Genomic DNA, 16,771 nt, shown 5'->3' with positions numbered 1-16,771 from the left:
CACATAAGAAATGGCATCAAGAGGCATCCCCATGGCACATAAGTTGCAAGTGGCATCCTCATGGCATACAAGTAGCATCCAGAGGCATCCACATGGCACACAAGTGTTAGCAAGAAATCATAAGAGTGAGAAAAATTTCTCCTAAATGGCTGTACAGCGTCACACATGGTAGCGTCGAGCTCAGCAACATGAACTCTCTGTGCTCAGCAGCATGAACGTGCTCGACGACATGAACTCTCTGTACTCAGCAGCATTCCTTGCACGCACAGTGGCTTGCTCTCTTACAGGCACGGCGGCATCCCTTGCACGCACGGCAGCTTGCTCATAGTTACCGAGAGCCAGAGCAGGAGCGGGTCCGGTTCCAAGAGCGGGAGCATCGAATCGATAGCTGCCCAAAAGCTCTGGAGCTAGGGGAGAGAGTTCCGGTGAGGGTAGAAGTTACGGATTGAGATCCTGTTTGAACAAGGAGCGAGATCCTGATACATTAAGATTGAGATCCTTATTTAACGGGAACGTGTTCCATGTATTTACGGAATGAGATCCCGTTTGATTTGGGAGAGAGATCCTGTTTGAATAGGGAGTGAGATCCTGTTTGAATAGGGGGCGAGATCTTGATACATTGGGATCGAGATCCCTATTTGACAAAAACGTGTTACATGTAACATGGGATCGTGCTTCCATGTCTATTAGGATCACACTCCCGTCGACAACAAGAACGCGATCCCATTTAATGTTAAGTCTCAGCCCCATCTAAACAATACCATAATCCTATTTGGCTAGGATCAAGCTCCATTCCTTGTAGGATAGCGTTCTGCACAATGGTGGTCGCGCCCCCATCGCAGAACTCCACTTGTATGAAGAACCCAATTCCATTACACATGGATTCGTGCACCAACTTAGCACTGCAGCCCATTCCCATACAACTGCGATCTCAATTTATTTAAATTTAGAAACCATTGTTCTATCTATGGCCCATACAGCTAGATCCATGCACAACCAATCCTAGATGTCGGTGGATTAATTAAATCTTATTAATCTAGCATGAAATAAAGTTTTCTAATGCTATGAATGATTAATGTTAGTATTGCTCAAATTCGCATACATGATACGAAAATGAGCTTTACGTTGGCATTTGTATACATGGAAATATATTGTCTAGGATTTGGGTACCATTTGGATGCAACCTAAGCATATATGGTTACTGTCAGGCTTAAATTGGGGAAATGCATCACCGTTACTTTTCGATATAAATGACTATATGAAAATTTTGCTAAAAATATTAATTTTTATAATTAAATGTTATTTTTATTTAAAAAGTTTCTTTTATAAAGTTAAAAAATGGTAAAATAAATTTATTCTATATATATATATATATATATATATATGGAAAATGTTGAGATTAGCACACTAGCTCATATGAACATATGAGCCCAACGGCCCAGTATGAATCTAAGCCGATCTGATGGTCACGACCTCATTGCGTATTTTAATTTTAATTTTTTTTATACAAATCCAAATAACTTGAAATTTTAGACATCAATTCTTCTCAAGGCACATCTAAGAAAAATATCAAAAAAATATTTCGCAATAAATAACTAGATCAAAATACCCTTGAAACATTTTAGGGGTAATTTGATCAATTTATTTCCTCTAAATTATTTTTTTGATATTTTTATTAGATTATCCTATTTTTAACGAATACACGTCCAAACTTTCAAGTTATTTGGATTTATAAAAAAAAAATTAAAATTTAAATACAAAATGAGGTCGTGACAGTCAGATCGGCTCAGATTCAATTTGGGCCCCAAATTTGGGAACTCATTTGAGAATTATATAGTACTTTATAAAATCAAAGATATAGGAAAAGGTTTGTATAAGGTCGCAACCATAAAATGTAGAACTAAAGATGCACCCCAAAAATCCATCAGAAAAGGTTATTTTAATATTGAAAAAGTCTCTAATTGATCATCTCGACATCAAAATATATGAGTGTATGAAAAAAAATAAAAATTTGAGTGCTATAAAATGTTCATCTTGCAACATATTATCTACACCGTCCATTTTAAGAATTTTCATATGTTTATAGATCTACAGGATTTTAACCATTTTGCAGTTTAACTTTATTTAATTAGATATGAAAAATAGATTTTAGATAATCTTAAAAAAAATTACATAAAAATTCCATATTATGATAAAATTTAGAGGTGCATCTTAATTGGATTGTTTAAGGTTGTAATTTCTAACCTCATAGAAACCACAACCTATACAAAATTAAGCCTTTTGTTTTTGGAATTACTATAGGCACAATTAAATGCCCATTGCAAGTATGAATCACCGACTACAATGAACAAATAAATAGACATGGAGTTAACGTCCGAATTCTTAGGGTCGCAATCCGAGATTTCATAAATCAAGAACCTTATACATTCGGGATCGGGATCCACTTTCCTCGTGAGTGAGCTCCATAGATTATAGGATGGGGGTCAACACCTTATTAGGTTAGGATCTAGTTCCGAGAACGTTGGGTCGCGATCTTAAAATTCTGGGACCGAGATCCAATTTGATCAGGCACCACATCTATAATGTTACGGAACGCATTCCGTGAGACAATACGAGCGAGATCCGTAAAGTAGAGGGCGCAAAATCCGTTGTGAATGGGATCGAGATCTGTGCTTTAGCTGGTGCGAGATCCTTGAAGTATCGGGTGTGAGCTTCGTTGTGAATGGGATCGAGAATCGTAAAAATTGGAGCGAGATCCCTTCATCAACTGTTTGAAAACCTTGATCCTTACATAAGCCTACAAGAATCCAAAAAACAATTTCTAAATCAGGTGTGCAACCTAATTTGGGTGATTATTGGACCGTTGGAAAACTCTCAATGTATACTTAAACTTGGGATATGTTTTAGGCAATTTTAGGACAATTCTAATGGGTCTAGGCTATCTATGGTCTATTAAGGTTTGTGTGGTCCTTTGGACTCAGAATCAAGGTTTTTAATAGTTCTCTTAATCAAAATTTCAATGGGGGGTGTCTACAAGTGCGATTTTTTCTTTCAACAAAACCACTCTGTTATGGTGAGCATGGGGCAGTAACGTAGTGAATAATATCATTTTCTTCATAATAGTGACTGTAATTGGCGGAACAATATTCACCACCTCTGTCACTAATAAGAACCTTAATTTTAGTTATAACTTCTATTTTTGTAAACCTTAAATTTCTCAAATATTTCATCTTTGTTCCTAATTAAATAGACATAAGTATATCTTGAGAAATCATCTATGAAAATAACATGTTATTTTTTCCTAGCAAGAAGTATGTATGCCTCTCATATCACAGACATCAATATGTATCCATTCTAGTAACCTATAACCTGAAACTTCTTTCCACTTTAAAGAAGAAAAAAAAAAAAAAAACCCTCATTTCGTAGTTATGAAAATTTTAGAGAGAGAAAGTACCTAAATTTTTTTAAATAGACTATCTCAAAAAAATTTAGAAAGAGAAACTATCTCAAATTTTAACTTTAGGGAGAAGAAGTATGTTCAAATTTTAGAGAGAGAAACTATAATTAAAGATGCACCTCAAAAATCCATTATGAAAGGTTATTTGGATTTTGAAAAACCCTGTAATTTATTATCTTAACATCGAGAGGTGTGAATATAAAAAGATAAAAAAATTTCGAGTCCGCGAAATATTGTATCTTGCAAAGCATTATCTAAACCTTTCATTTTCAAGATTTTCATGTGTTTATAGTTCTCCTTGATTTGAACCATTTTTAGAATTAAAAATTTTATAATTAAAAATAAAAATAGATTCTCAATCCATCCTAAGAATTTTTTATATCATAATTACATTTATGATAACATTTAAAGGTGAAACCTTATGCAAACCACACCCTTTACAATTTTATATACAGATTCTCCTAGGTATATTATTTGGGGCCTTTAAAATTACATTTTCCTTTAAGGCATGTTTGGTTGACGTGAAAATATTTCTCACGTAAAAAAATTCTCTTATTTGGTTAGGTGTAAAATTCTCTTATTTGGTTAGGTGTGAAAATAATTTCATACTGTGCCAGTACCTCTAGGAAATTCAAGATGGAAATTGAAAAGTAAACCAATTCAACCGTTAGAGGAAAACGATGAACACTATATGGAATAGTTGGATGTGAAAGGTATGACCTACTTACTGGAAAATTGTAGACTTTAAAGCAACGTATTCCCTCTAATGTCTTTTCCCTTATAAGGGACTGCTTTCACTTCTCTCACCATGAGTTTCCCACTTTTTAGTGCCTTAATCCCTAACCACTCCATGCATCTTTTGGCATTCCCAACTCCTAGAAATTTGATATCTTACTGAACATCAGATCTTTGTGGGAATTATCCCATTTTGTCTGAGCTTTCATTTTCTGTATTCAAAATTGGAAAGCCCACTTTATAATAAGGATGCAAATTCTATAGGGCCTAGGCTTTATGAAAGCAAATTAAAGCCCCACATTGAATTTTTATCTAAGAAGTACTTTAGGCATCAAAAATCTCTATGATGGCTCTAAAATCAATTTCCACTATCGATTAAGAAATTTGAAGCTCAAAAAGTAGTGTACATCTTCCAAATATGTGAACATTTATTTTTAGGGTAAAATAAACAGTCTACATAATATGTTACAATATACATTATTTTGTGGCTTAAAATCCTAACGATTCCATGACCATAATGGTCAAGGTTGAGATGATCAGTTTAAAGGTTTTTCAACACTAAAATTATAATTATTGGTGAATTTTTAGGTGCAGCTTTACTTATTTTAATAGAACTGCGGCCCTAGAAAACCATTTTCCTTATAATAAACGTGTTGTCGTTAGGATTCAAACGCTCATGCCCCATGGCTTAAATCTCAAATTTCTCCAAATTTTCCAATTCCTAAGTTAATTTCACATTTTCTTAACCATGTTATGCCACATGTCAAGCTCACAAATGGTCAAGGAAGGGAATAACAACGAGATGGACAAACAGACTACAGTTATGGATTCAATAATAGCATTTAGTGATTTGAGATGGTTTGAATTCATTGGAACATGTAATCTAGGTTTACTTGTTTATTATTTTCTTCATGTATTGGGAGGTATGATATGATAGAGGTGGCTATACTAGACAAAACAGTAATTCTTTATTGTTTTAGTGTGTCGACACATAGACAAGAAGAGGATTTTTTCAGTAGGGCCACCTTATCATCATGAATTATAAACTCCACTGTCTATTCTAGTATAGAGGCAAGAGTTAAGGGGGATCAACCTCACATTGAAATAATAGAGGTAGGACCAATATGGGAACATATGGCATGTTTCAAAGTTCCTTATTCAAGTGGAGCACTTCTTCATGGAATGATCCTCATAAACTTTATTAGCACTTGGGATGTGGGTAATTTGAGTGATTTTTACTGCCATATTTTCTATAATATCACATGCAAGTGACTAAGATTACTACCATGCAGGATATAAATCGGTGAAAACACATCATCATCTCAACTTTATCCCAATTATTTGGAGTTAGGTACACAAATCATGTTCTGTCAAAGTTCAGGATTCATGAATAAGATTTGGCAAAGCTTTATGCTGACTGCCTACCGAACAAAACTCTGCTCCTTTACTCTAGCTCCGAAATGGCATGACCTACTTGGGCGGGCCAAGCCCATGCAATTTCAAAGCATAATTACCATGCTGGCTTGCTCTTCGTCCTTTTGATTATATTACAACTTTTACTCCCTCTCATCTCTATGTAATGGCAGGTCTACTATACTCACAATACAATTTCTATGTCCAACTTCCATCTTACAACTCTCGTAGATGGTGGGTGCTCAAGTTACACTCTGATCTTTGGGTGAGAAGAATGACTTTTGAAAATATGTACGATAAGGCTTTTTTCTTTAGTAAAAGAAAGTTACAATGCCTAGAAGTCATTAGATGTTGAATAGAAATGCTAGAGATTAGCTATTGTTCATGCTCAAAGTCTCAAAAGAGAATTTTATTATGGGATTGTTTACAACAAAACCATTTACCATTTGTATAAGGAGGTCACAATCATTCTTATCCCTTAGATTTCAAAATGGGTTATTGTAAGAGTATCATTGATTAGACACAAAGTTCTAAAAAATAATTCTCAGACTTCATGACTCATCCCAAACCAGTCTCTTAGATTTCAAATTGAGAGGTTGTAAGATTATCATTGATTAGACACAAAGTTCCAAAAAAATTCTCGAACTTCGTGACTCGTCCCAAGCTATCCAATTTGACATCGAATGAGTGGAAATAGTTGTAATCTTCTAGTACAAAAAGTAAATGGTCTCTTTGACGACAATCCCTTTTATTATACCCCTAAGTATCTAATTTCATATATGACAACTAGGAGTAATTGTTACCTTCTAATATGATTGGAAAACGATCTTGTTATATATAAATTTCATATCTCTTTCCTACTTGTCAGCTTTCATATAAGATTTTACGCTCTATACTCCATGGAGAGACTCAAACAACCTCCATCCAAATCGTACTTCTACTTCTTTACTATTTGGGATTGTATACTATGAGAACATTTGTCATTATTATCAGGAGGCCACTATCACTCCTAACTAATAGATATCAAATTGGATAGCTAAGGTATATCACGAAATTTAATAATTTCTTTTTTTTGAATTTTAAGTCTAGTCAATGACACACTTACAACCACCTGATTTAAAATCTAGTAGACAATAATGATTGTGACCCCTAGTCTGAAAAGTAAATAGTCTCTTAGTATACATTTCGTTACTATTTATACTTCTTTGCCGCTCGACTAAAAACTTTTATCTTAATATTTGTATATAGAACCTTTCAAATGACAATAAAAACTTCCACCAGAGATTTTCACTAACGCTTTTTAGTTGACTTTAGTCCAGAGTATCTTTCTTTTTATCCCTGTTTTCTATTGGTATTTCAACTCTTTAATCATTTCATTTACATTTTCCTAAATTGGAATCTATCATATTTTCCTATAGTATTTACTTCTTAGAGATGTAATCTATCATATTTTCCTATAGTATTTACTTCTTAGAGATGTAGCTACATTAGCAATGGAAAGCATCCCCAAGAGACATTTGTAACTGTGAAAGTGTCTCCTTAAAACACTTCTTTTTTATGAAAAGCATTCTATGGAATACTTGGAAAAAGCTGTTCTACTCTTCCTAAGTAGTTTCTTAATCACACTCCCATGTGATTAGGTATGGAATTTTTTTCATACCAATTGAAATTAAGCATAAAAATTTACCATAAAATTGGACCAATTGGGATGAAAAAATTTCCTACATGAGGGAGTTCTTTTGTGTGAAAGTATTTTCGTGAAAATATTTTCATACAAACAAAACATGCCCTAAGAAACAACTCATTTGATTGGAGAACCAATTCATTTATTCTCCAAAACAAAAGAGAACCACTTCATTTTGGATGGTGAAACTTGACCAGTTTCTATGGTTTCAAGGCTGCAAATCCAACAAGAAATTAGTGTCACGATCTGGATCTAAGCCTTTAGTGATAGGGATAGATACCATAAATTGGTATATTTTCCCATTGAAAAATAGTAAGATTTGGGATATACCAGATGCTTTGTATGTGGTGATAACTGGGAGAAACAAAAAGGGAGTGGCTTTTTCATGTGGGGTAGGAAGAGCACTTTGGGTAGTGAGGAGGAGTCTCAAAGAAGTAATACCTATCCATAAAGGTAGGGAAGCATGGTAATGTTTTCCTTTTTTGGAATTTTTTTTTTTTTTTTTGGGTTTTGAATGGAGCATAATACATGTTTCTCACACAATGCATGTTCAAAAGATTCGGATTTTTCATCTCCAATAATTTCAACTAACTTTTTATTTTTTTTCTATTTTGAGGCTTTATGGGCATGGGAAGTTTGAGAAAGTAAAACCCATATTGCCCAACCACTCGAACCTTCCAACACAACCCTCTGAGCCACCAACGTAATCTCATGACCCACTAAGACCGACCACACCACAGGAGAACACCAAACCCCATCTTTCTCTCTGTAGAGTCACTCAGGAATCACAAGTGTCTATGTCAAAAAATCTTGACAAAAACTAACTCCTCTATTTATCTAAAATGACCTGTCACCGCCCATGGGAGACCACCCCAACCCCAAAAACTCTCTCTCTCTCTCTCTTCACCTACCATGGGAGAGAACTCCAACCCCAAACACTCTCTCTGTCTCTCAATTCACAAGGGTGTATGTCAAACCACGTCTCTCCCTTCTTCAAATTGACCTATTATTGACAATCTCTCTCTCTCTCTCTCTCTCTCTCTCTCTCTCTCTCTCTCTCTCTCTCTCTCTCTCTCTCTCTCTCTCTCTCTCTCTCTCTCTCTCTCTCTCTCTCTCTCTCTCTCAATTCACAAGGGCGTATGTCAAACCACGTCTCTACCTTCTTCAAATTGACCTAGTATTGACAATCTCTGTCTCTCTATTCCTTCAGAGTAACTTAATACTACTAACAATACCTAACAATATGGCTTGTCAGTCTTCTAGTTTTGAAGTACTAGGCCGTATTTCAAATAATGTGATTTAATAGTATAGTTTTGTAAAATATTTCATTGTAAAGAGAAGGTCAGGCAGTACTTCAAAATAATGTGATTTAATGATGAAAAAAGTTTATATAAGGTTGCAACCTTAAAATGTAGAATTAAAGATACACCTCAAAAATCGATTGGAAAAGGTTGTTTGAATGTTGAAACGCTCTTTAATTGAACATTGAGATGTATGAATATGAAAAGAAAAAAGATTTTGAGTCCCAAAAATAACGTATCTTGCACATATTGGCTAGACCGTCCATTTTCAATATTTTCATAATTTTATAGTTCTACTTGATTTTAATTATTTTTTGAATTTAAAATTTTAGAATTAAATATAAAAATATATTTTCAGATAGTCCTAATAATATTTTACACCAAAATTACATGTTATGATAAAATTTGGAGGTGCGCTTTAATTGGATTGTTTAAAGTTGCAACCTTATATAGAAATAATCCTATAGGACCTTCCCCCACCCATGTGTATAGGACCCCAAAAGATTACCATTAAATTTGACACTGATCTATACAAAAGTCAAGTCTTACACCCATGTGATAATTTTTTTAGAGATCCGTGCCAACTTTAATGGTGATCCTTTAGGATCCTACATACATGGTTGAAAGAGAGTCCTATAGGATCATTACTCCTTATAGAAATCACGACCTTAAATGATATAGTTTTTTAATATTTCATCATAGAGAGAGAGAGAGAGAGAGAGAGAGAGAGAGAGAAGTTGTGAGTATTTAGTTTTGAAGAATATAGAAAAGTAAGTGATTCACTTCAGATGATGTTCAATAATTATTTGCTTGTAGTTATAACTAGTGTTATCAAAATCGTACCATTTGCCATTAAATCAATGTTGGATTTGGTCCAATCAAAATCAGTTCAACTAATTGTCAAACCAATTTGATAGGATTTTAAAAAATAAAATAAACACTATATGTAATATTTAAAACTACAAAATATATAAGAAAAAACTATCTGACTTCATTTAGCTAGTTAAACCTGTTAAAGGCGGCAAGGTCAACCGATCAAACATTGGTTTTTACCAATTTTCAACCAAACTCAAGTTTTATTTTAAGCCAAACCAGTCAAGGCACCAATCGAAAGTACAACCAGTCAAACAACTGATTTGTATCGGTCTTGATAACTATGGTTATGAGTGCCAATTAGTAGTCACGGTTGCAGTATTTCGCATGACATGGAACGCCTGTTGGTTAGTGGATTTCTCGGCAGTTAGTGTGGTATTGCTAGTTATAATTGTCAATTAATAGTCCGGGGTGCACTTTGCACAACGTGGAATGCCTGGTTGGTTTCTTGGGAGTTATTGACTATTAGTCACACTACCCCAGTAAATAGTCAAAACCCTGAACTAAAAAACAGGTTACTTCATACTTTATAAATATCACAAATTAAAAAGTCTAAATACTTTATTAATTGGCATGTTTGAAACATAATTACTTTTATCGTATTTTCTCTCTAACTGTCTCTCTTGAAGGTAAAACTGATGTTCTACAATCTCGTTATTTCAATGCATTAAAGGATGCGGTTTCTACAAGGCAAAGGTTTTATGAAAACAAAAGAAAGCCTCACCTCAAATCTTCATCCAAAACGTATTTTTTGGTAAGAAATCTACATGATGGCTCTAAAATCAATTTTCAACACTGGGAATGAAATTTGAAATTCAAATAATAGTATAGATCTTGTAGATCTATAAACACTTATTTTTAAGAAAAAATGGATGGTCTAGATAATTTGTTACAATAACCATATTTTTAGAGTTTAAAATCCTTTTTCTTTTTACAATCATAATGATCAAGCCAAGATGATCGGTATAAAGGTTTTGTTGCTTCTTTTTGTACACTGATTCTAATCCACATGATGCAAATGTAGCATAAAGAAAGCGCCCATGCAAGCCTCATGAAGATTTTCGAGCCTCCACCATCTAGTTTTACTTCCCTGTTTGACCCAATGTTTCAGATTCGCTTTGGAGTCTTCTTTGGATAGGTCAGAAAAATGCAATAATTCGGTACTTTGGCAGATTCGAGAGTAGACTTCGATTTTTATAATTTAAATATAAATAAATTAGATATTCATGTATAAAATATATAAAAATAATAAAAAATTAAAAAATTAAAAAAAAATACTTTTTATATAGGTATTTCTTTTCTGACCAAAGCATGCCCAAATCTGACTGAAGAAGCCCAAAGTGGCTAAAATTTGACCAAAGCAGTAGGACCATGCTTCTCTTTGCTTCGATTTATGCCTAAAATCCGAAAGCTTCGACCAACGCCAAGCGAATTTGATAACTTTGGTCTTACCCACACCCTTACTTCTCAACATCAAGCTCTTTCTCTCTCTACTGACCTTAGATGCAATCACAATCGTTAAATCGATCTTCTTATCTTTTCCCCCTCTCTGTCTCTAAACTCGATCTTCATATCTTCGCTTTCTCTCTCTCTTCTGACAAACTGACCCACCAGCAATCGAAGGGGCGCATGCCAAACCTGAAATCTTGCTCTCTCTTTTCCGAACTCGGAGGATCTTTCTAGAAAGTTAGTGGAGGTGACTGTAGGGTCAAGAGGTTGCCAGCAAGAGACCTCTCATGCACCCAACAACTCCCTCTATAAATACACCTAAACACATTCCATTTCCAGTATGACACTCCAGTTTTTCATAAATTTTAAGAATTCTCAAATCGCATTCACTCTCTCTCTCTCAACAACTCTCCAGCCACGAGGAAAACAATGGTACGTTCTTTATATCGTTTTTTTTTTCTTTTTTTCTTTTTTTTTTAATTTAGTGGAGAAGACAAACCTTAAAGTGTTTTTTCAAATGGTTTGGGAGTTAGTTTTTTTTTTAAAGCGTTTGTGGGGTAATATTAGTAAGAATAAAAACCACAATGTGATGATTAGGGTGTAGGGGTGCTACTACCTCGACCTCAACTCCTTTCCCATATTTTTTTATATCTTTAGTCTAAACATTCTCATCCTAATGGTCCTTTCTCTCTCAGACAACTTAAATGAAGTTTTATTTTCTCCGAAAGAGAAAGTTTTGACACACTTAGTTTAACCCATGCACTTATTTTATCTAAAGTCAAAAACACATGGACAATAATTGGCTATTATGTCATGTTTGTATTAATCTGAAATATTTAGTTTGTTTTTAAAGCCGACCACAAATAGTTGAGTTAAAGCTCAGATGATGATAATTTTATTTGATTAAAACATGTATCGTTTTCTGTTTTTAGAATGGCAAGAGCTGGTCTATGGTGGGCGCTCTGGACTACAAGGGCTTCCCTGCAGATCGGTCAAAAACAGGTGGTTGGGTACCAGCTGCTTTCATATTAGGTTTGTACACATGATATTATATCACGTGGTTTTAAGCAATATTAAGAAAATTGACTCAATCAAAGTACTCGGACATTGATTGAGTCTGAGCAATTTAGTGGAGTTCATGTCATGTTTAAAAATAATAATAATAACCAAAAAAAAATAAGGTATATATATAATAAGATAGTTATTATGAGTACTCAAGTATTGTACTGGTAAAAGGTTATGGGGCCTTAATTGAGGTATCAAATCTTGCCCATTGAATAAGAAGAGGCTTTTTTTTTAATAAAATAAGAAACATCTGTTTTTTCATAAAAAAAATGGGATCATGACTGGCGGGATTCGAACTGAAGATGTGAAAATAAGAAACAGTCTATTTTTTGTATTAAAAATTGGGATCATGTCTTGCGGGATTCGAATCGAAGATGTGGGATCATGTCTGGTGAGATTCGAACCAAAGACATAAGACTAATCTCACCGAAGACATAAGACTGCTGAGGCATGCATAATAGCCAAAAAGCGAATCAGACCCATGTAATTATAGTTGGGGATACATATTATATATTAAAAATTAGTACATAGTACTCTGCCTCACCTGTCCGCTGAGGCCGAGTAACTCCGCCAAGTCCAAAAAGAGTGGCTTTAAGCTTATATCATCATCATCTCTCTGTCTTTCTCTCAGTATGGCTGGCTGTTTTTGTTGCAGGAATCGAACTGGTTGAAAGGCTTTCGACATTGGGGATAGGGGTGAACTTGGTGACCTACCTAGTGGGCACAATGCATTTGCCCAGTGCCACCTCTGCAAACATAGTCACAGATTTCATGGGCACGTGCTTCCTCTTGTGCCTTCTGGGTGGCTTCATTGCTGATTCTTTCTTAGGAAGATACTTAACCATTCTCATCTTCTCAGCACTTCAAGCTCTGGTTAGTTTCATCTCTTTTATTTCTACCTTTTTTCTTAATTTAAATTATTCATTGCTTTGCTTTTATGAGTTTTAAGTTATTTTGATTAGTGTTTCTTTTTGTTTGTAGTGTTGCTTTTGTTCTTGTTTCTTTATTGGGACCACTTTCGGGGTGCATCCTCTTCAACCTAGAGACCAATCAGAAAAAATAAAAAATAAAATAATTATGTGCGTCTTTTATGTGCTTGAGAAAAAAATACAACTTCAAGAATAAAGGGACCATCCAAATATTGGCTTATGGAATCTATTAGAAACTCAATATTTATTTTAGGTTTAAATTTATTTAAAATACACGTTTCTTAATTTTAGATCAACAAAATGGGATTGTATACTATAAAACCATTTACTTTTGGTACAAGGAGGTTACAATTATTTTTAACCATTAAATATAAAATCCAATATATTGAAATTTATCACAACATTCAAGAAATTTTTAATTTGGGCTTTGTACCACCTGATCAATGGCACATTCTCAACAAACCGATTTCACATCCAACCGTTAATAATAATTATTCTTGTATCAAAAAAGTAAATGGTCTAATTGTATACATTTCCAAACGAAATACTCTAAAATCTTTCATTCAAGGGATATATTTTCCACACGAGTGTGAATAAGATTTTAATGGGACTAACACTGTCTTTTGTAACCTTCACACCTTCACACCAGCACTGTGTTTTGTAACATACAGAGCTTCATTAAGTGCACATAAACTCATGGTTCATTTTTTTTTCCCATAATTTCTTTATTTATAAATATTTCACGGTGGACACAGGGAACTGGCATGTTAGCGATTGTTTCAAGAATCCCACAGCTGCACCCACCTCCATGCGGCCATGGAAACCATCACTGCGAGCAGGCAAACGGGCTACAAATGGGAGTTCTATACATATCTCTATATCTCATTGCTCTTGGGACCGGAGGCCTAAAATCGAGTGTGTCGGGCTTTGGCACTGACCAATTCGATGAGAAGGATGAGAAAGAAAGGACCCAAATGGCACATTTCTTCAGCAGGTTCTTCTTCTGCATCAGTCTCGGCTCCCTACTTGCTGTTACTGTACTTGTATACATTCAAGATGCGGTCGGTCGAAGCTGGGCCTACGCCATTTGCTCTCTCTCTATGATAGTGGCCATTGCCATCTTCTTGTTTGGAACTCCAAGATACAGGTTCAAGAAGAGTGCAGGTAGTCCAATTGTTCACATTTTGCAAGTTATAATGGCGGCCATGCGCAAGCGCAAGCGCAACCTTCAATTGCCTCAGGAAAGCAGCCTCTTGTATGAGGACTGTAATGGAGCACCAAGGATCCCTCACACCAAGCAATTCCGGTTAGTAACGAATCTAAACTCTCCGTCTCTTAATGCAAATCAGAGGGGCTCACAGTACTAAACTTACTGAAAATCTTAGGCAATTTTATTTGAATTTGATAAGTGATCCAGTATTTGTCCCTTGAAGACAAAAAGTATAAAAAATAAGTAAAAAAATACGAAGTTTAAAGTACAATTAAACAAAACACATCTAAATGAGGTTAGAAAAAGTAGAGAACAATCGATTTCGAAAATAAATTTGTGACTGGGGACATTTTAAAAATAATCAAAAAGAAGGAAAAATGTTAAAAATAAGTGCTCATGACCAAAACACTTTTCAATCTCTACCAAAATGATAGGAAATATTAAAAACATATATTAAAAAAATTTTGGATTTTTCATAAATATTTTTTATTTTTTATTAAATCCCCAAATTAGACCACCTACCTCGAGAATACCGGGGCTCGCCAGGGTGACGAGTCCGAGTTGGCTCGCCCAAGTAATCAAACACTGATTACTACAAGGGTATAAAGGGTTCCAACCCCGTGAAATATGTTCAAAAATATCCAGGCAAATTGATCTAGCCTTTTTAATGTATATGGAGTTATGGACTACTTAGCAATAACTAATCTCGAATTTTGTTTTAAATCTACAGCTTCCTCGACCATGCTGCGATCATCACACCAGAGGACCAAGAAGAAGGGTTAAGGTCCAGGAACCCATGGAAGCTGTGCAGTGTCACACGAGTGGAGGAGGTGAAGATGGTGGTGCGCATGCTTCCCATATGGGCTACCTCCATCATGTTCTGGACCACCTATGCTCAAATGGTCACCTTCTCTGTCGAGCAGGCGACCACGATGCACCGCACCCTCTTCGGCTCCTTCTCCATTCCCCCGGCGTCCCTCACTGTGTTCTTTGTGGGCACCATCCTCATTACCTTAGCGGTCTATGACCGGCTCGTCAACCCTCTTTACCGCCGGTTCTCTGACTCTCGCCAACCTCCGCTATCAAACCTCCAGCGAATCGGCCTAGGCTTATTCCTCTCGATCATTTCCATGGCTTCTGCTGCCCTAATAGAGGCCAAACGCCTCAACATCGCCAAAGATTTGCATGATGAACACGGGCCTTTGCCTATGAGTGTGTTCTATCTGGTACCCCAGTTTTTCCTGGTGGGCTCAGGAGAGGCCTTCATATACACTGGGCAGCTGGACTTCTTCATAACCCAATCGCCCGCAGGGATGAAAACCATGAGTACCGGATTGTTCTTGACGACACTATCACTAGGGTTTTTTGTGAGCAGCATGTTGGTTTCCATGGTTGATAGGATTACTGGGGGATCAGGGAAGGGAGGGTGGTTAGCTGATGATATCAACAAGGGGAGGTTGGATTGTTTCTACTGGCTTCTCTCTGGTCTCAGCTTGGTGAATTTTGCTGTCTATTTGTGGTGTGCAGCCTGGTTCAAGCCCCGGCCTCCGCCACAAGACATGGAAATGGAGGTTGCAGACAAAGGAAATTCCAATGGCATGGAGAGATAGAAAGCTGCGTAGAACTTTGCTACTGCACCTTCATTTGTGTATACAGTGTGATCTTTTCTATTGGCTTAGCTTACTGAACTTTGTGGTGCACTTCTTGAAGGGGAGGGAGCTTTAATGGTGTGGAGAGATAGGAAGTTGAAAGAGGGCTACTTTTGCTGGTACATCTTTTTCCTGTAATAATGTGTGATTTTCCTCTATGCATTTTGTTCTTGCTCGTTCTAGACCATACAACAAGTGCCAAAGCATCAAAACCTCCAATTTTAAACCAGTGTTGGAAAGATGACTCGGGTACTCGGCCATGGCCGGAGTCCGAGTGACTCCCGAGTTGGGCCTAATTCTGGCGAAGCCAAAAAGTATTAAAAAAATGAAAAAGTACCAGAAGTTCCCAAACAAGAGGAAAAACATGTTTGAAGTAAAATTAAATAAACATATCTAAATGAAATTAAAAAATTAGAGAAAATGGATTTTGAAAAGGGATTGTACACAATGAGACCATTTACCTTTGCTATAAGGAGGTCACAATTATTTATAATCATCCGATGTGAAATCTGATAGCTTGAGTGTGTCACAAATTTTTAAAAAATTTCTTTTGAAGTTTGTGTATGGTCAATGGAATAAATGTAACCATCCAATTTTACATTCAATGGTCAAGATTAATTGTGACCACCTTGTACCAAAGGTAAATGGTCTCATTGTATACTTTTTCTTTTGAAAAAATTGATTTGTGACGGGCGGTATTTTAGAAATAATCAAAATGAGAGGGAAATTGTAAAAATAAGTACTCATAGACAAAACCCTTCCCAATCTTTGCCAAAAAATAATAGAAAATATAAAAAATAATAGAAAATATAAAAAAATATATCACAAATTAATTTCTTATTTTTTAGAATTTATAGTTGTTTATTTTTTTCTTTAAGATCCCCAATTTGGGCCACCCAACTCAGGGATACTCAGGCTCGCTAGAGTGGTTAGTCCGAGTTGGCTCGCCCCATAAATCAAACAATGCTTTAAACTTATTTTAAAAAGGGACAAAATCTACTCCCAT

The 16,771-nt window shown here is 35.5% G+C and overlaps 1 protein-coding gene across 1 annotated transcript; it reads left to right on the top strand.

Moving 5' to 3' along the window:
- The first annotated feature begins 11,009 nt into the window (after positions 1-11,009).
- Positions 11,010-15,952, top strand: LOC18428418 (Major facilitator superfamily protein). Its single transcript, XM_020663752.2, has 5 exons — positions 11,010-11,344; positions 11,845-11,944; positions 12,633-12,850; positions 13,662-14,212; positions 14,847-15,952. The coding sequence occupies exons 1-5, from the start codon at positions 11,342-11,344 to the stop codon at positions 15,724-15,726; spliced, it is 1,752 nt and encodes a 583-aa protein (XP_020519411.1). The 5' UTR covers positions 11,010-11,341; the 3' UTR covers positions 15,727-15,952.
- The last annotated feature ends 819 nt before the right edge of the window (positions 15,953-16,771 follow it).

The sequence above is a fragment of the Amborella trichopoda genome, chromosome 5 (assembly GCF_054954075.1).
Source record: "Amborella trichopoda isolate Santa Cruz 75 chromosome 5, AtrichopodaSantaCruz75HAP2 v2.0, whole genome shotgun sequence".
Lineage (NCBI taxonomy): Eukaryota > Viridiplantae > Streptophyta > Magnoliopsida > Amborellales > Amborellaceae > Amborella > Amborella trichopoda.
Note: the sequence above shows the minus strand (reverse complement) of the source record. Positions and strands in the feature narration are given on the sequence as shown.

What these genes read in the sequence shown, in the direction of transcription:
- LOC18428418 (XM_020663752.2), top strand. An exon ending in ACCAGCTGCTTTCATATTAG is followed by an intron (nt 11,945 to 12,632) that starts GTTTGTACACAT and finishes TTTTTGTTGCAG; the next exon opens with GAATCGAACTGGTTGAAAGG. An exon ending in TCTCAGCACTTCAAGCTCTG is followed by an intron (nt 12,851 to 13,661) that starts GTTAGTTTCATC and finishes CGGTGGACACAG; the next exon opens with GGAACTGGCATGTTAGCGAT.